General features: G+C 46.2%; 2 protein-coding genes across 3 annotated transcripts in view; both read right to left on the reverse strand.

The window, feature by feature from the left end:
- The window catches only part of LOC137432882 (protein phosphatase 1L), a 239881-nt gene that overhangs the window by 197914 nt on the left and 21564 nt on the right, over positions 1-20403 (reverse strand). The gene's annotated exons all lie outside the window — the stretch shown is intronic.
- LOC144893198 (uncharacterized) lies at positions 8813-18819 on the reverse strand. Its single transcript, XM_078782841.1, has 3 exons — positions 18068-18819; positions 17547-18004; positions 8813-8939 (listed from the first exon to the last, which is right to left on the reverse strand). The coding sequence occupies exons 1-3, from the start codon at positions 18809-18811 to the stop codon at positions 8813-8815; spliced, it is 1329 nt and encodes a 442-aa protein (XP_078638967.1). The 5' UTR covers positions 18812-18819.

The raw sequence follows: 20403 nt of genomic DNA on the forward strand, positions 1-20403 counted from the left end.
AGCCTTGACCTTTGTGCTTTTAATCTAAAATAAATAATCAGGTTCTGGCTTTTGATTAGTAAACCAATGCAGTGACCCAATATGCAAATTCTTAAAATCTCTGATAAATCGGGTAAAAATTGGAAATTTTATACAAACTTGACTTTTGACCTTTTGATTCAATAACAAAAAACAATCGGCTCCTAGCTTTTGATTAGTAAACCAATGCAGTGACCGACCCAATATGCAAATTCTTTAAATTTCAGGTCAATTGTGTGGAAATTGGAGATTTTTATGCAACCTTGACCTTTGACTTTTTGATCTAAAAAAAAAAACAATCTGCTTCTAGCTTTTAATTGGTGAACCACGGTGAACCAATTAAGTAACCCAATGTGCAGATTCTAAAAAATTCACTTCATTCGGATGAAAATTGATGATTTTCTGTGACACTGACCTTTGACCTTTTGATCGAATTATTAATTTGCCTTATCCATATTCTCAAAATAAAGCTTTGTTGAGAAGTTGATACAACTCAAACGGTAAATTGAAATTTCAGGTCCATTGGATGAAAATTGATGATTTTATATGGTGCTGACCTGTTGACCTTTAGACAAAATTATGAATTTGTCTTCTCCATATTATCATAATAAAGCTTTGGTGAAAATTTGATGGCAATAGCTCAAATGGTAAAAAAAAAAGTTACAGCCCAGAGACACACAGACAGGCGGACACACAGAAGTGATTGCAAAGTCCGTCTCCCACTGCGCGGAGGACGGGCTAATTATATGCTTACCTTCTTTTATATTCCTTTAAGAATATTGGCCCGTTTGCATAAAGCATCCTCAAGGAAAAATTTGAGGATTTACTTTTAAATATTTCCTCCACTTTCTTTTTTTTCCTGAAAACCTTCCTTAAACTCAAGGGAGCAGACCTTCCTCCTCACCTTCCTCCACCATCCTTAAATACCAGTCTTTGAGTTTCCAAATGGCGCTCTCCATGGAAATTGGTCACAAAAGAGAACGATTATTTTTATCGCAGCGCAATGGCAGAGGCTGATATAACAATACTTCCTCAATTGAGTTATGATTTTACATTGTGAAACTCTCTGAGCAGCGACTCAGTGACTTGGATAACATTTTCACTCTTTTATGACATCCGGAATATTCTGCTTGTTGTTTCGCAATCGTATTTCACTTTCATCGTTACACACTTTCACCATGCTCGGAAAGTTTCCAAACATTTACTGCACACATTGTACAATAAAATGCTCAATGAGAACTGAATTGAATGAATTTTATACAATAATAATTTTATTCCTCCTTCATCTGGAAGCACGTGTTCCCTATGCAATATATAATAAGCGTGCATGTCGCAATATTATATTACAAGAGTCATTTAAAAGTCACAAGCGTCACTTCTCTGCCGTCTTGCTTTCGGACACCTCTTCCTGCCCATAATCTGATTGGTTGCCTGGCATAGCAACGGCTAATACAAGGATTTTCCCAACCCTAAGGAATTCCTTACTTGAGGATTTCCTTAGGGTTGTTTATGCAACAGCCCTTAAGGAAATCCTTCACTAAGGAATGACAGTGAACTTTAATGTAAATCTTTCCTTAAGAATAAGGGAATTTATGCATCTGGGCGATTATCTTTATCATTATCTGGGCCAAGTACTGCCTATCCTTGTTAGCTTTTTAGGTCTTCCAGTGCTGGGTTTTGTTATTTACAGATCGTGTTTTTCTGTTATTGTGGGTTGTGCTTCGGATACCACACCATTTAAAGTGGGTTGTGCTTCGGATAGCACACCACTTAAAAGCGAGTGATGAGAGCTATTCCACACAATGTTTTTCCTTATTTATGCAGAAACACAATTATATGGCAACCTTAAAGGGCCACAGACACAGAAAATCATGTTTGGTTTAATTAATAGATATTGCTTCACTTAACACTTAATCGTCCTTTTTTTAAAATAAATATTACTCGATTGGCCCCCGCCACCCAAAAAACGTCGATTTGATTGCTCATGTGACTGGCTACGTCAGAGGGAATTTTTGTTGCTGCTGGTAGTTTTTAATAATGATTTTGACTATCAGAAGATTCTTGGTCGGGCAGTTATCATTGCGTGCTGAGAAACCTTTCCCTCGATTACATCACACAGGTGACATCATGAATGAACATCACGATTTTAGGGGCGGGACTCCAATACCAGCTAAAAACTACCAGCAGCAACAAAAATTCCCTCGATGACGTAGCCAGTCACATGAGCAATCAAATCGCCGTTTTTTGGGTGGCGGGGGCCAATCGAGTGATATTTATTCAAAAAAAATGACGATTAAGTGTTAAATGAAGCAATATCTATTAATTAAACCAAACATGATTTCCTGTGTCTGTGGCCCTTTAAACTGAAGTTTTATCCATTTTGTTTAAAGCTTTGTCTGAAACTGCTTTCTCCCTTGAACCCCTTTTATTGCCCTTTCCTTTGTAATCTGTCTTATATGTACTTTATCAGGAAATTTGGCCTTGCAATGTTGAGGAGGCACATGTTTTGGCACAGGCCAGTGAGCCTCGAACATTAGACAAGAGTCGAGAGACTCAGCGGCAGGATTTTGCCTCGAGTTATGGACAAACCAGCAATCGGAGTGGGGCAGACAGGACAGAGCAACATCACAAGGCTGGGCGTCCTGGGTACCAATAAAAGGCTGGCGCCTGCACAGTGGGCATTTCCAGTCTGGTTGCCAGAGTCCAGGAGAGGTCGCATCACCGTCCGGTGGGAGGTGAGCCCAGTGTGTGTGGCCGTGTGGGTCGGGCTGCAGACTGGCATGATCGTGGGTTTCTGCCTCTCGGCTACACAGGAATGGGTGTGCGCTGAACCACTCTCCCCGTCCTTGGCCAGACTGTGTAATCATGATTCTGAACCAAGACCATGGGCGGGTCCATAATGGGTGGTTTTCACTCATCTCTTCTTCTGGTGTTTCTCCTGCGGTGGGCCTGTGGGCCCATTAATGTATATTTTGTTGAGACTCTTCCTTCCATATGAAACCCTAGGAGCATATTCCGCAACTGTAAATATAAATGTTTGCATGTTTCCTGTTCTCCTTCCCCTTTTTCTTAAATACAGAGAGGAGTGACCTGGGTCTCGAGTGAGTTTTTTGAGTCAGCACGATGATAAAACCGTTTGGTTTACAAGTCCTATAAAGGACAGATCTGGTGGGACGGATAACATTCGAGACCAAACCCCCTCCAACATCGAGCGTGACGAACCACTCTAAGTCGCTATCTTGAGGTGCTCAGTGGGAGGGGGAATCCAGCACGTCTCTTAATTGACCTGGGCCAAAACCAATGTCGAGAGCCTCACTAAAGTTGCGATTCCCTGGCTAAAGTTGCGATTCCCTGGCTAAAGTTGTGATTCGTCACTTTATTTGACTCAGTGTGCCTGGGCTGATTGGCCGACATGAACGCTATAGCTGACTTTATGAGACAGACATGCTTATAGTCAAACGCTATATTTCACATGATAGTTTTTTTTTGTACAAGTTTGAACAGACAGTACAAATTACATGAAGGTCAGGAAAGACTGCCAGGCATGAGCTATGGGTTTGTAATTGTATGCACCAAAGCCTTGGGCATGTGCCCACAGAAAGCACAGCACATTGCTGCAGTATAATTCTCTGTTAGGTTCCAAAGGATTGTTTTAGGAATCTACAAATGGCTCTGTTCAGCACAGAGCCCTTTGGAGATTCGTAAAATGTCTGCAACACAAATCCCAACCATGAATATTAGTCTATTGCAAATCAAGAACTTGTATCAATGTTTGTGACAAAGTTTTACCCAAGGTTTCCTGTCCGCACGCCCATATTTCATGGCCAGTGAGACGTCATCTGCATATTACATATTACGTACACATTGGCTTTTGAGTTGCATCACAGAAATGCAAAAAAAACAATAATTTCAATTATTTCAGGAACAAGGTATCAAGAAACATACAAGCACTTACAACGACATTACCGTAATCTTCTATATATATATATATATATATATATAAAATAAAGTTTTTGTTTGTTTGTTTGTTTGCTTGTCTGCACGCGCTAATCTCCTGAACAGTGAAAGATAGGGGGAAACCTCTAAAACAAAAAATGTCAGGACGGGCCCCGGGAAGGTTATAGGCTAGGTGGCGAGGCCGGTCGAGGCCGCATCGGCTGGGCTGGGCTCATTTCGCAATTAAAAGCTGAGCTGAATTATAGTAGTCAATCTTCTACGGCCACGAGTAAAAGCTGAATTATAGTAGTAAATTCATTCAAAAAGAACCCGGGCAACGCCAGGTGCTTTCGGCTAGTAGATAATTTAAAAAATCATTGCAGTATGTGGGATTTAAATCTGGGATCCCAACATCATAAGGTATGTGCTCGGATTAGAGCAACAAACAGGCCCACCAATTTTCCACAAAACAATCAAAACATCAAATAACTAGAATGACACTCAGTAGAGCGCATAGCTCTGCCAGGCTGGGCAGTTTACGTTTTGTATCCCACTGATAGGCCAGATCTGAATCCGGACCTGAACGAAAATCTAATCAGCTTAGTTCCTGTCATACACACAACCTGTCCACAAAGTTTTGTTTGAATCTGTCCACAACTTTGTGAAATATTCTGCTATAAATCGTTTTTGCCCCCATTTCTCAATGGTGAAGTATCACGTTAAATAATTCTCGTATCTGGATACGGATTCAGATCTTCCCCAAAATCAAAACAATTAGTCCTTATCAAACACTCAACCTGTCCACAAAGTTTCTTCCAAGTCCATCTATAATGGTTGCTGCTCACAGACAGACAAACATGGCTGTCCACCTTCGGTGGCAGAGGTAAAAAGCACTACTCTACCATGTTCGGCAGCAATGGTGGTGTATCCTTGCATACCTCTGAGTCTGAGTACGCAAGCCATCGAAATGCATTCTCAATATCATAGCTCCACCATTAATGTACAAATGTGAAGGCAAAATTTTGGGAGAAACAAGTCAGGAGACGACGATGGTTCACGAGCGAGCGGTATTCAAATTACAAAGGACTATAACCGAAACAGGCCCGGACAGGCCAGGCCCGGAAATGTTAAAACGAAGGTTACTGACCTTGAAATGAGATAGAAAATAAAGTATAATCAGTTATGCAATTAGTTAGCTACACAATACCGAAAATTCGGTTAGATTCCGACAACTTTGACCTTTGTGACCTTTAAAGGTCCAAGATTATGAAATTTGTTGGAAAACTTGTATTTCATGATGTATATGATAATATAAGATCATGTACGACATTTCACCCTATCAGGAAGCGAACAATTTAATAAAACCATCCAAAATCGACTTTTCTAAATTTCGTGACCTTGTGACCTTGACCTTGGGGCGAAAATGAAAAATCGAGCTCCGTGGGGCTAGACACATGACATTGGCCGAAACAAATACTGAAACCCCTGTCAGATTCCACCAACTCCCTCGGAGGAGATGTAGCTTGAACTCGATTACCCCTAAAAAGACATCTTTTTCGGGCGTCGCTCCGCCCACAATGGGCGCAATACGCCCACTCTAGGCAGGACACAACTAGATCATGATATCAACCTCCTACCCAAGTTTCATCAAGATCGGATGATATCATCGGGTAGTTATGCTGCGGACAGACAGACACACACCCATGACGAATATAGTGGTCACTGTTTGATAACTCTTGAACCAATAGATGACACAAGTTGATCCAGCTTTGCCAGTTTTTGTTACAACAGGTACCATATCATCAAGTGCTGTAAAACAAAAGTTTTTACAAAGCATCATCAAGGTATTCCTGGACCGATTTTTAACATTGCAAAGTGTACAACAGCTGCCGTCCATCAACTGACAGCTCTCCCTTTCAAAGTACTGTCCTCCAAAACGGATGTACACAACCGAGTATTCCTACCAAGTCTGGGAAGTATTCCTGGGACCGCAAGCACAACATAAAAACCTCTTCCTTTTGGTTTATTTCGCTTTGAGACGAGTGGGCAACTGGAATGCCATGCTTGGTGCCAAACATTGCAGCAGTCACCGAGGCATCGTCATGCTGCTCGAGCCCTTGCTTGGATCCCCACTTGCTTTGCACAATATACCAGCTATTCCATCCGGAAAAAAATTCAAAGTAGAAATGCAAAGAATTTACTTCAACATTTGCCCAATAAGAAACAAATCTGTGAATGCAATAGCACCTTGCGGCTTGAAATGTTTCTTTTCATCATTATTTTCCACAAGTATGCTTTCCCCACTCACAAATACCGTGGTGAAACCGGCCATACACAATGAGCATAGCTCCAGAAAATGTGCAGTTACACATCCTTTGGGATGGATCATGCCAACATAGTTGCATGTATCGTTTCAAAACGTGATAGCACTGACCCCGCAACATAACCCTGGGAACTTATTATTGACTTCACTTGATTGTTTCACTTATTCCTTCAAAATACTTTTGTTATGAAATAAAGACTTAGATACACAACAACAACAACAACAACAACAACAACAACAACAACAACAGGCATTTTAAGGCCATTTCCCCTGCTAGAGCGGGGGTTAGCCACATATTAGAAAATAAAGACTCAGATGTGATAAGATATCTCTTTCTGCAGCCAAATGCAACAGAATAGAAAAGGCCAGTCTGCTGGGATGTCCCTTAATGAATCATGAGGCTTGCATGCGAAGCACCGAAAGCTTTAGCTTTCTACTGTTTATGAAAACTGTACTTCTTGGAAAGAGTAGGTCATTCTGCACCAGTACTCGTGGCAAAATCGAAATGACTGCCCTAATATATGGAGGCACTGCCTCAGTGCTTAGATGCTCCCCCAGAGATGGCATGGCCAAGTGCTGCATACAGTGTTCATCCTTTCCAAGAAAACGCGACAGTAAGTTAAGTGAAAGGAAAACGGATTGGATGAAGCAAACATCATGGATGTGAAATCCAGCAAAAAACTGCAAAAGCAAGTCGTCCTTGGTCTGAGCCGAAAATAGTTTTGCTCGTATCAGCACAAGGGACCAGCGATTAAAAGGGTAGATTTCTATTAGCCACGGCTTCCATTCGGCAAGCTTGACATTTCTTTCAATTTCAAGAAAGATCGAGTCTGCAGTGCAACACAGCACCAAAATGGTCTTGGCTGGCCATCGATTTTTCCTTTCCGAATATTTTCTTCCACATCCACGCAAGAAGCTCCCGGCCTTCAGGCAATAAAGACTGCGTGCGATAGGCAAAGTGCCACCAGGCAATAAGTGCAAGAGAATTGTGATCACGAACAGTCGGTTCTTTCTCAACACCGGCCTCGCTTCGCAGCAATCACAGCTTCTTTTGCTTTCAATTGATCACAGTGAAGCAAACCATACACTCACTCGCCTTCACCTCATTGCCGCAGCAGGCCGCAACTGTCACTCTCAGAAACAGCGTATTATTTTTTAAGGGACTGTGACCCAAATGGCCACACTTTTGCTATAATCCCAATGAGATGTACAACAAGTAATATAGTAGTAAGTAGATGGAATGCTTGATAAAGGCCAGAGCAGCAAAGTGGACAAAATGCTGGCCTCCAGTTTGAAGCCAATTCCACGCAGCCTGCAGGGCCACTGACAAGGCTAATGGGAACAGATGGCAATCTGCTTTATCGATAAAATTAGTTATAGAAGTTTACCCCTCAGAGTGGCTTAATGAAAATGACATCGCCTCACTGCAGCTGCCCACATGTCTGAAAATTTAGCTTTGAGGTACGTGCCCTCGCGCTTGAGCTGCCTTGCCTCCTGGGTTTGAATCTTGACACAGCTATAACCTGTCACCCTGGTGTTTCACATACAGGGTGAGGTATCAACGTGTGTGCCATCCATTGGAAGGACGTTAAGCCGGAAGACCCCATCTGCCAACGCTGGTCGCTGATGGACATCATATATCCCACGGTGTCTTTCACAAAGAGTAGGTGAGTTATCGCTAGCACCCTGGACAAATTAAAATTTCCTGCCACAATCAGTCAAATGTCCAGCCTGATCAACCGCTGTGTGCAAGACTTGGGTCAAAAACGTTCCTCGACCAATCCCACAAAAAAAAAAATGTGGAAATAATTGGTGCCTTTATAGTAAAGTAGTAATAGCCTGGTGTTGGCTTAGCGGTTAGGGAGCTGGCTTGGAATCCTAGGATCCTGAGTTTGAATCCCGGTCGATGATTGAATTAACACCAGGGGGGTTGACTCAGCCTGTCATCCTTCCTAGGTTGGCAAATTGAGTACCAGCTTGCTGGGATGAATGTGCCGGTGTGTGCCCCGGTTTAGAATAGGTACACAGTATCCCTGCGTGTCGTAAGAGGCGACTAAATGGTTGGTGTCAGGAAGGACATCCGGCCATGAAAACATTGCCTCAAAAAGAGGAACCATGATTATTGCCATGGGGCCCACAAGGCTAACGCCCTCTCCCCCCCCCCCCCCTTCCCTCTAGCAGGGAAAATGGCCTTTAAAAAAGGAGGGGGGAGGGGATAGTAAAGTAGTAGTAGTAGTAGTAGTATCAGTAGCTGCATTTGCCCACATGTTTCATAAGATAATTTAGCAGAAGAGAATTCACGTAAATAATTTAGCAATGATTACAAGTCAGACAAATGCACATCGTGCCGTTAGTATGCAAATGAAAGCGGTGAAAAAATTTTATTCATGAAAAGAAGATGAAAAGCACAATTGCATGTCATTTATGGTGATTCATCTTCAATGCTGAAGCGAAATGGGAATTCAAATTTGAAGATGGGGCTGAGGGTGGGGCATGAGATGAAATCAACGCCACAGAGGGGAATTTCTTGGAACTTTATTGCCTTTTATATTCGGCATCTTTAACAATGGCAGTCAGAGCTGCCTGCTTTGGAGTGAGACCGAGAGAAGGACATTCAATGCCGTACACGCAGTGTATCTCGTTCAGAGGTAGAATTTCAAGACTGTTACAAAGAACGAAGAGGCAAGAAGAGTAAAAATTAGGAAAATGCAACTGCATGTTGGTAGGATTTTGAGAGAGGATTAAAAGCAAGTTATTAAAGGTTGTGTGGATTTTGAAAGGTGGCGAGTTCCACAGAGTGGCAAAAGAGTCTATGGTGTGAGGCACCACTAGGAGATTCCCATTGTGAGACCGTGGTGCTCTTGCAGATACGTCAGGTATGATGAGGTCCGAAAAGGATGAAGGAAACTATTTCTTTTGGAATTTAAAGGGTTATCAGCAATATTTTAAAATTCCTACACTGGTATACTGGGTGCCAATCAGTGTCCTGAGCATTGGAGTGATGTGACGAGTTTGAACGACGAGCCTGGCTGCCGTATTCTGAATGAGTTGTAAGGGTTTGAGAGAAGAGGCAGGTAATCCAAAGTGAGTTACAGTATTCCAAGCACGGCAGTACATGAGTAGGAATTAGTGTTTCAGTCGTCTTCTGATTCAATCACGAGCGGATTTGGGCACCATTGTGCAGATGGAAGAAAATATATTTTACAGAATATAGAGAGGATTTGGATCCGTAGTGACACCAAATATTGTAACGGTGTAAGCGGAGATCAGGTGGCAATCCTCAAATTCCACGAAACAAAAAATTTAATGGCACAAATTATTGCCACTTTCTCATAGGGTCACCTGGCCTGGCAGTATTGCTGCGAGGTATGCACACTCTCCATAAAGCCGTCAAGCCTGGGTTTGAATCCCGACCCCGCCATAAACTGTCATCCCGATGTTTTGCATGCAGGGTGATTTATCAATACATGTGATCACATGATGCCCTTCACAAATAGGAGGGGAGCTATCATCGGCACCCTGAACAAATTACAAATTATTTCCCTAATCTAAAGAGAATGCATCAGCGGCACAGCTGTACAATCAGCCGGTGATGTTACTTGGAGCCTTGTGCTGCAAAAGAAGAAGAAAAATAGGGTCAGCTGGGGAACATTTTGGCCCAGGTCTTTCACAAGCCATCTGGCCAAGTCTGACATTTAAATGGTGACAGGAATTTGGGATTTTTCTTTGGAGTTCCAGCATTAACTCAGGTCTGCTCTTCATGAAGGACATCACGGAATCTTTAAATACCACCAGCTAAAATGCCAGCAGATGGGATACCTAGCACAATGACCATCCAAGGGATGGCACAAATTGGGATGCAACGCCCTGCGTGTGAATCACCTACTCAACAGCTTATAGTTGGGCAGAGGATCAAACCCAGGTTACATAGTTCAAAGATAAGTGCAAAACCATCATGTCAGACTATGCCAACATTTTCTTATCAGGAGTAAATGTTCTCAGCTGTACAAGTAGTTTTTTAATAGGTTGGCACATCAAAAGTATTTATAGCAACATGCTGAAGATTAAAATAAACAACCTCCAATTACCATATGCAGCACCAAACCAAGGTCCAATCCTACCAGTCAGAAGTTTGAGGATTCGAGGGTTTAAACACACCATCTCCAAACACATTTTTCTTCCTTTCTACCCATTCCATCCCAAACCAAGCCTGTTCCTTATTCCATACATCTGGCGTTAAGATTTTAATCTTCTCAGCTTTGAAGAGGAAAACATTGCAAAAAGGGACTTCTTTTCCCTCCCTGATGTTCGTACTCTCAATTTTCCAATCGCGGAATCGTCTCAGCACTGCCTCCACTCCACATCTGCCGTGATTGTTATTGCACTTTGGAGATGCGTGTGCAGTCTCTTCAGCACATAATAAGTAAACAAATGGATCGTGACAAGAGGAGCAGTTACAATCAATGTTATATTATGAGAAGCAGAAAGGAGAGGCCGATATGAAGCGAGCAAGCCGGTGGATTTGGTACTACACCAGATAAATATATATAGCCTTAGCAGCGTGAGGTAAAAATGTAATCTGATCCAATGAGGGCTGACCAGTAAGGCCCCCATTGGTGAACTGCTACAGGTATAGATCAGGAATGCTCTTCCAAAAACATGGACATTGACAACGGCGGCACTCAGTAGAGACCATAGTCTCGTGTCGCGCGCTCATTCTGAACAAAAATACCATCATTAAATGAATACGCTACCATTATGCCCACGGCTATTATGACCCATATACCCCAATCATCCATGCATCCTATTATGTCACATACAGGCCGTTATCTGTAGCGTTATTGATTATTAATTGACTATTAGGATATTTACGACCACTTTGTGCACATTAAGCCTAAATTACATCAATGAAGAGGAATATTAATTTTTTTTCAAACTATATTCCCCATGGCTAGTCGATCATAGTCTGACATTTGCATGACATTTGGCCTCGATCTGTTAAGTGTTCTGGGGAATACGATTTTTAACATTTTTTTTTTCAATCCAATATGGCTGCCTGGCCACGTGACTGATGACGTCATAAGTTTAATTCTTCACCATATTGGGTCGTAAATCAAATATATTAAATTTCAGATTTTTTCGGATGAGTATTTCGAGTCAACCAATGATGGATGGAATACCACTTCACTGATGACGCCATCGTTGGTCTCACTATTGGTTGGTTAGTTGTTGGTTGGTCTCACTATCTGCCATGTTCTTTTCTGGGAAAACCACATTTCTCACGATCGGCCAAGCTGGCCTCCAAAGCCAGTCGCCGACTGGGCATCCTCCATCATGTGAAGTCCTTCCTTACTTAGCACAACACCAGAGCTCCTCACCACATACAACGCTTTCATCTGCAGCTCAATGGAATACTGCTCTCCCCTCTGGGCCGGTGCTCCTACCTCACACCTAGCTCGGCTTCACGCTGTTGAAACCAAAGCTTTCAGAATCATTGGAATCTCCCGCGATGAAGCTGATTGTGAGGGCCTTTCACTCAATCACCACAGGCAGGTTGGTGGTCTTTCTATCCTCTACCGACACCTCTCCGGCCTAGCTCCCTCAGCTCTGCGCTCTGTATCCCAAATATTTATGCAGGATGAGATCAGTCAGCAACCCTCTTCTGCTGAAACTGCCAAAATCAAGACTCTCTGCTCACCTTCACTCTTTCATTCCTCTTTTCTCCTGCCTCTGAAACAAAATCCATCACTCTCTTCAATCCCACTCCTCGGACGCCTGGTGTTGGCTTAGCGGTTAGGATGCCGGCTTGGGATCCTAGGATCCTGGGTTCGAATCCCGGTCGATCGCTGAATTAACGCCAGGGGGGTTGACTCAGCCTGTCATCCTTCTGAGGTCGGCAAATTGAGTACCAGTTCACTGGTAATTCCCTGTGTCGCAAGAGGCAACTAACAGGGTTGGCGGCAGGAAGGGCATCTGGCCATAAACATTGCTTCAAAAAGGGGACCAAGGTGCCCGAAAAAGGCCAACCCCCGCTCTGCGGGAAAATGGCCTCCAAAGGTGGTTCTAAAGGTGTTTTTTTCTTCAATCCCACTCCTCCCTACAGGTCTTAAAACAGCTGTTCACCACCCTCTCTTATCTTCCCCCATCCAAAACCTTGATCTTTTTTACCCCCATTAATTCACCCCAGATCCACTTTTTTGAAATACCGACTTCTTTCCTGGAATTCCTAGCAGTGTCCATGTGTTTTATACCTCTCCCACTCCTCCTCCTCCTTCCCATGCCGCCTCCCCCCAAGCCCTCTCCCTCCCACAGATCTCCCGATGTCCCTGTTCTCTATTGTTGTACTTGTGTACTTCCCTCTCTCTCCCCATCTTATCTCCCCCTCCCTTTATTATATGTTTTATGTGTCCATTTGTTTTTTTGTGATTAATGTTAGCTCTTACACGAGCCTCGATCTTGTATACAAAAAAAATTAAAATAAAAATCCTTATCACCATATATGCCTCATGGGGAATTGATGGCATATGCCATGTTTCAGATTTTTCCCGTTTAGTGGTTTCGGATAAGATACTCAATTTTTTCCCATTGATGCAATATAATCTGCCATACCATGTGACCTATGATGTCAGAGTTAGCAATACAATATTCTCTGTGGGGAGTCCCTTCTAAGTTTAAAGTTTCACATCGATCTAAAAGGCAGTTGCAAGAAGAAAAAAAAATTAAAGCAAAAATATTGTCGCGTGACTACCCTTGGTGAACACCGTAGGGTAACACGGATGACCGATTGCGAGACTTTACACTCCCGAGGCGAAAACTCAATGGCGGATTCAAGCTCAACACAAAGTTAAACGCGCGGGAGGCCAGACGCAACGAGCTCCACAGCCTTATCTATTAAAATGAAACACCCAGGAAACTGCGTTCAAATATGTACAGAAAATAATATAAGGATTTATTATTGAAAAGTAATAACAGTGAAAAAAACACGCGCCGGTAATACTAATAACTAAATCGGGACGTCCCCACACGACTGATATCAAACACAAAACGAGGGAGATTAATTACGAAAAGAACACGTCACGTCGTTCAAAATGTACGCGGATTCGGGCTTATCTGGTCTTTCGTCGTCTTTGTGGCTGCCGTCCAACACCGCTCCTTTCGGCCCGATCGCACACCTCGCTCCAAGTTCCACGGCCCTCTGCGTCCGCCTCCAAGCGCCACCAGGCCTCGTCGGTCCAACGGCCCACACACACCACGAGCTCCTTTGCTCCAACGGTCCACCGCAGGGCTGCACGAAGCAACCAAAACCAAGTGCCAACTGCCAACTGCAACGAGCTGTGGTCACGAATGTTCAACGAACCGTGTCCTGTGCCAACTCCGACGAACTGTGCAACGAACCGTGTCCTGTGCCAACTGCCACGAACTCTGGTACGGAACTGTAACAACGAACTCTGCGACTCAACTCTCTCAACTCTGGACTCCACTCGAACTGCCGAAATGGCGTCCGACCGTCGCCTATATTGGTGGCCGATGACGTCACATTGGCGCGCTCCTCAGCCAATCATAGCCTCCCAACTCGCCCAGGTCACGCCCTCTGCGGCATGCGACTCCTGACATCTCCCGTCCGTGACCCCGCGGTCCTGGTGTAACACGTGCCAGCGAGGTTGGTAGGCCTTTGAGGTGCGCAGGCGAGGTTTGTAGGCCTTGGAGGTGTAAACGGTGGCGGTGTATTGTGGCGGTGTTCTTGGCCTGGTGGTGCCCATTTATTACGAAGTCAATGTCAGGGAAAGGGAATTATTTAATGTTGCACTAAGGACCTAACTAATGTTTATGTGGTTTGCAGTGCCATAAAGGACAAAGGTTTGATTACTAGGTGATACTCACAGGGGCGTTACCTTTAATCCCTCACTATTTAACACTCGAATCTCCAGGTAGATCCACACTCATACATCTTACCCCGACAACCGCCTGAACATCAATAACTTATTACATGTAGAGTCCCTGTCACGACAGCCGAATACCTACCTATTCAGATCTACCTAGCTCTAGATGTTGCATTACCAAATTCATAACACAGCCCCCCCCCCCCCTGGAACCGTAGCTCCTGCAAGGTTCACCGCAGGGCTACCATTCCAGCCTTAACACTTACTGTCACACACTTAATTAACCTATGAAATAAATCAGGAAGGGCTGTGGGAAGTGAGTCGGACTACCTACCTACACTTCCTTAACATGCTGAACCCCTTAACCATCATGCAAGTATGTACATCTTCTTCGTTGTTCCTGTGGAGGGAGGAAACAACAACACACAACACTAACTTAACCACAAAACTTAACCATCTTTCCAAAACTCAAAACTCTAACCTTTGTACATACCCCGGTCTACAGACCGCGTCCCCCGGTGGATGCCACAAGACTCAACCTTACCTGCGGGGCCATCCCCAATGCATCCCCCTAAATTTCCTCGGGCCCTGTCCAGATGTTACAGGTGAGTGACACGGCTCGGTGGATTTCGCCCACATTCATGCTACACAGACCCCTTAACCACTCATTCTCATTCCATAGGTCATCAAGGCATTGCAAAAATCAACAAAGCACTTATTCCCAATACACCCCCTGCAGGACCATGGCATTGATGTCATTCACGTGTGTGTGCATTCCTCAACTAGGCAGCGGGGAGGTACCGCACAAAAGATGGTGGGGGCGCATCAGGCTGTGGTGCCCGCAGTCCCAAAAACAAGTCAACCGACTTACAAATTCATTGCCCCCCCCCCCCCCCCTTTACCTCTTGGCCCCGTGACAGCCCAACAGCCCCTTTCCGCCGTTACCTCGCCGGTGAGGGTCTCCACACACACCAGGCTCCTTTGCCTCCTGCTTTCACGCAGCAACACGGGTCACCGGGGGACTTCCTCACCCCGCGGCGCCCAACCAGACCCTCCACCGACGAGCTCCAATTTCCAGTTACCACCGGCTGCCAGGGGTAATTGCCGCAGAGGGGGGCCCGCAGGCATCGCTCCTCAGAGCTTGCTCTGTACCTGCGGACACACACACCTTCCCCACCCATGGTCCCCAAAACACACTTCCTCCCCCGCTGCCATTCAATTCTCCACACAACTCAGCACAATTCAGTACAATTCATAGATGGTGTAAAAGGTGTTACGAGGCTTGCCATGGCCTGCTACATGTGAAATCCCCCCAGTTCACATTTAAACCATCACATCTTCCCAAAAGTACATTTCCAAAAGCACAATTATCATCCCTCATTATCTCCAATAATCATCACACACTCTCCAGGTTCCACTCTCACGACCACATCAAAACACATAACCACAATACAAAAACATACGCCACCCACAAGACACTGTGGCTCCCATTCCATCCCCTCACCGGCCATGTCATCACTCTCACCCGCCTCCCAACTCCAATTTACATGTCCCCAATTTCCAAAGCAAGTCCTGAAGCCTGGGACAGTACTCCTCAAAACACTCACCTCAAGTGCAGGTAGTTGCAGGTTGGTCAGGTCCAAGAGCGTCATCCACCCTTCACAATCCCAAAATTTCACATTGGGCCTACCAAATACTTCCAAATTTCTCTTTTGTCCCCACTACACTGGCAGGTATGTGGATCCGCATCCAACGGTGATCATCACTACACAACTACCTGTGGCCACGACAGCTCTGCACCTCTACCGTGCAAGGGTCACCGGGACAAGGTGAGCAGTCAAAACGCCAACATGGCCCATGGGTGTCCATAAGGGTGCGACCCACCATCCATCCTTCGGCCCCCCTGCGAGGAACACAGCTGCAGCAGCCCCAGCTGGCCAATGTGGTGAGCACTTGCTGCCACAACACACACTACCGCACACACAACCTCGGCCCTGGGGGGCACGGTCGCAGTGCGTGGCATCCCTACAGCCACGTCCCCTGCACCTCCCCATCATCCCCCAGTCCGACTACAGAACTGCAGCCCCCCAGTGCTCACCCACACTTGACCACACCAAGGTCCAGTCAACAGCCATGCTCCACCAGGAGACCCACCCAGAAGACATGGTCCACACACCTCGGACACGCACAGCACCACGTTGACCCTCAGGCTACACAACTACATCCCCATCATCCCGCGTCCCAAATATCAGCACAGTTGCCCCCGCAACCAGTTGAAAGCTGTGTCTTGCTACCCTATTAATTTCATCACAGCCTCCAACACTTTGGTCTACACACCTGGATCAATAATGGCGTCACTGTACAGTGTCCACCATGGCATTTCAAAATCCACCCTTAAATTTCCATCTAACCCACAGATTACCCATGCCAACCATTTGTCACATTTCACTCACCTCACCAAAGAAGGATGCTTTGCCATACACATGCCAGCCGAGCATGGCCCATATGCTCGGCGCGTTACACATCTCCCGATTCACATCCCCATGGCTCTCTTCCCAACCCGAGAGTCCATAAATCATAACGGAGCATCTGTGGAAGGTCACTCACACCATCACGTTCCACAGATGCCCCAATGGTTGTCCGGCAGGCTATCTCCATCCCTGTCCATTCGGTTTGACCCGCGTCCATCGACCAACACGGCATGGCAGGTCATCACATGCCAGTTGTCCCAAAGTCTCAGGGAGAGGGTGTCAGGTCGCATGCCCGGGTGATCACTACATCAGGCCCAAGCTGGCCATCTGCGGTGCCACCACCAAAGCGCGACCCACAACACCTCCCCCCAGTGGTCCTCAATATTTGCCATCCCAGGCTTGAGAAACCACCTCGGACCTCCCTGGAGGTCTTAACCCCCACCAGGGTCCGGTGACCCTGCCGGCCCGAGCCACCAGCTCGGACGGCGCCCCGACGGACAAGGGACGCCACACTCCACCAGACCCCCCGTGGGACCCAGGTCGTACCTCGACACCCAAGGCTGGACCCCACGTCCAAATCTCGCCATCACAGCCCCCCAGCTGGCTGGCATACCCAAATTTTGAAAGGGGCAACTTTTGCCCGAGGCCATCACCCATGACCTCTCCATATCCAGATCCCGCAGCCCGGGGACCAATCCAAACCATGGCTGCTCCAAATCAATTTCCCATTGTAATTTTATTTTACAAATTTTCATTCCCACTGCCATTCCGCAGCTGCAGGGAACAACCTCTACCACCGGTTGTTCTGCCCCTCCCTGCAGTTGATCCAAATTCCCTACAGGGACCAAATCTCCAGAAGCTCTATCTCCCGATCCTCCAAGATCCAAATCCAGCCCGGAGCCAACAAACTCCCCCAACTGGTTGTCCAATTTTGGAGCCTCTGTTTCCAAATAGCAGTGTACAGTGAGCGTCCCCTCGGTCATTCCAACCACCTCCTTGGACCAACTCACCTCTTCCCCCAGACTCCTTTGGGCCTGAACAAGCTCTACCTCCATGGGACTGTCACAGGTCTCCAGCCGCTGGATCAAATCATCCTCATCATTACAAATCATTCCTGGCCCCGCCAGGCTTTGATCAATATCCCCAATAAATACCTGGTCCGGCTCCATTGCACGGACCCCCAAAAACTCTACCCCCTCTTGCTCCGCACCACCGCCCTGGTGCTGCACAATTCCAAATTCATCCCCCGGTTGGGGTGTTGTGACATCCACACGGTCCCGATAAACAACCAGGCCAGAATGTGGGAAACATTCCCCATTACAACTCTCACATTCCAAATTTCCTTCCCCGCTCACCTGTGGACACTCCACGTTTACCTGCAGGCATTCCCCATCTACCTGTACACATTCCCCATCCACCTGTGGACATTCCCCATCCACCTGTGCACCTGCGGTCTCCCCATTTACTTCAATTGCCATTCCCTGTGCAATTCCCTGCTTGTGAGCAACATGCACATCTGCATGGGCCGTACTCTCTCCTGTTCCCAATCTAGCTTCCCCCCATTCCGATTCAATTTTTGCCACCTTTGGCTTCTCCTGTGCCCCCATTTGAGTTTCTACTTTACCCTCAAATTTCCCCAGTCTGTCCGTAATTTGGTTTTGCACTCTCCCTTCTATGCCATCAATTCGTTCCCCCAGCTGCTGTGCCATTTCCCCAATTTTTCCTTCCAATTGTTCATTCCTTTCCTTTATTTCATTCCCTTGTTCATTCATTTGTTCATTCATCACCTCCATTTTTCCCTCCAATCCATCGATTTTGCTGTCCATCCCTTCGATTTGTTCTTTCAATCCCTCCTTTAATCCTTCAATTTTATCACTCTGGGCATTCAGTTCCCCTTTTAACCCATCAATTTTATTTCCCATTCCTTCAATGTGTCCCTCCAATCGATCACTCATTCCCTTCATTCCTTCCCTCCATTCCTTCCCCTGTGACTTCATTTGTTCATTCAATTCCCGACTGGCTCGCTCTCTCTGTGCGTACATGTCTCCCATCTGCTTTCCCAATCGCTCACTGTTCTTTTCCATCCCTTCAATTTGTTCCTCCAATCGATCACTCATTCCCTTCATTCCTTCCCTACATTCCTTCCCCTGGGACTCCATTTTTCGAAGCAATTGACCCAACATCTGGTCGGTTGTCGGGGCCGTTCCTATTACTCCCGACTCCCCGGTGGGGGAGGGGGATAAGTTGGTGCTCGGGACGAGGGAGGTTCCAAGGCTCACCTCTGCATCTAATTCCCCTATTTCCGGCTCACTCCCGACGCTGACGGAGGCCTCGCTGCGTACTTCCATCTCATCAATTTCCGACATCCGCTTTCCGGAAGATTGTTTCCCGCGCGCGTATTTATTTTAATAATTCCTGAAACAATTTAAATTTGACGAAGACACGATATCGCGCTCCGTTTGCCCGATTGATTATTAAATTTCTCCGCCTCGACTATAAAAATTTTGCGTTCGAACGTCGGGCGCAATGTACGCCCGACCGTGTCGATGTCTCCCCGCGGACAAAAAAATTTGTCCGACTGTGTCGATGTCTCGCCGCGGACAAAAAAATTTGTCCGACGGGTTCAAATCCTACACTCCTGACACCACTTGTCGCGTGACTACCCTTGGTGAACACCGTAGGGTAACACGGATGACCAATTGCGAGACTTTACACTCCCGAGGCGAAAACTCAATGGCGGATTCAAGCTCAACACAAAGTTAAACGCGCGGGAGGCCAGACGCAACGAGCTCCACAGCCTTATCTATTAAAATGAAACACCCAGGAAACTGCGTTCAAATATGTACAGAAAATAATATAAGGATTTATTATTGAAAAGTAATAACAGTGAAAAAAACACGCGCCGGTAATACTAATAACTAAATCGGGACGTCCCCACACGACTGATATCAAACACAAAACGAGGGAGATTAATTACGAAAAGAACACGTCACGTCGTTCAAAATGTACGCGGATTCGGGCTTATCTGGTCTTTCGTCGTCTTTGTGGCTGCCGTCCAACACCGCTCCTTTCGGCCCGATCGCACACCTCGCTCCAAGTTCCACGGCCCTCTGCGTCCGCCTCCAAGCGCCACCAGGCCTCGTCGGTCCAACGGCCCACACACACCACGAGCTCCTTTGCTCCAACGGTCCACCGCAGGGCTGCACGAAGCAACCAAAACCAAGTGCCAACTGCCAACTGCAACGAGCTGTGGTCACGAATGTTCAACGAACCGTGTCCTGTGCCAACTCCGACGAACTGTGCAACGAACCGTGTCCTGTGCCAACTGCCACGAACTCTGGTACGGAACTGTAACAACGAACTCTGCGACTCAACTCTCTCAACTCTGGACTCCACTCGAACTGCCGAAATGGCGTCCGACCGTCGCCTATATTGGTGGCCGATGACGTCACATTGGCGCGCTCCTCAGCCAATCATAGCCTCCCAACTCGCCCAGGTCACGCCCTCTGCGGCATGCGACTCCTGACATCTCCCGTCCGTGACCCCGCGGTCCTGGTGTAACACGTGCCAGCGAGGTTGGTAGGCCTTTGAGGTGCGCAGGCGAGGTTTGTAGGCCTTGGAGGTGTAAACGGTGGCGGTGTATTGTGGCGGTGTTCTTGGCCTGGTGGTGCCCATTTATTACGAAGTCAATGTCAGGGAAAGGGAATTATTTAATGTTGCACTAAGGACCTAACTAATGTTTATGTGGTTTGCAGTGCCATAAAGGACAAAGGTT

Source organism: Myxine glutinosa, chromosome 8 (genome assembly GCF_964187855.1).
Source record: "Myxine glutinosa chromosome 8, kmMyxGlut1.1, whole genome shotgun sequence".
In the NCBI taxonomy this organism is placed as follows: domain Eukaryota; kingdom Metazoa; phylum Chordata; class Myxini; order Myxiniformes; family Myxinidae; genus Myxine; species Myxine glutinosa.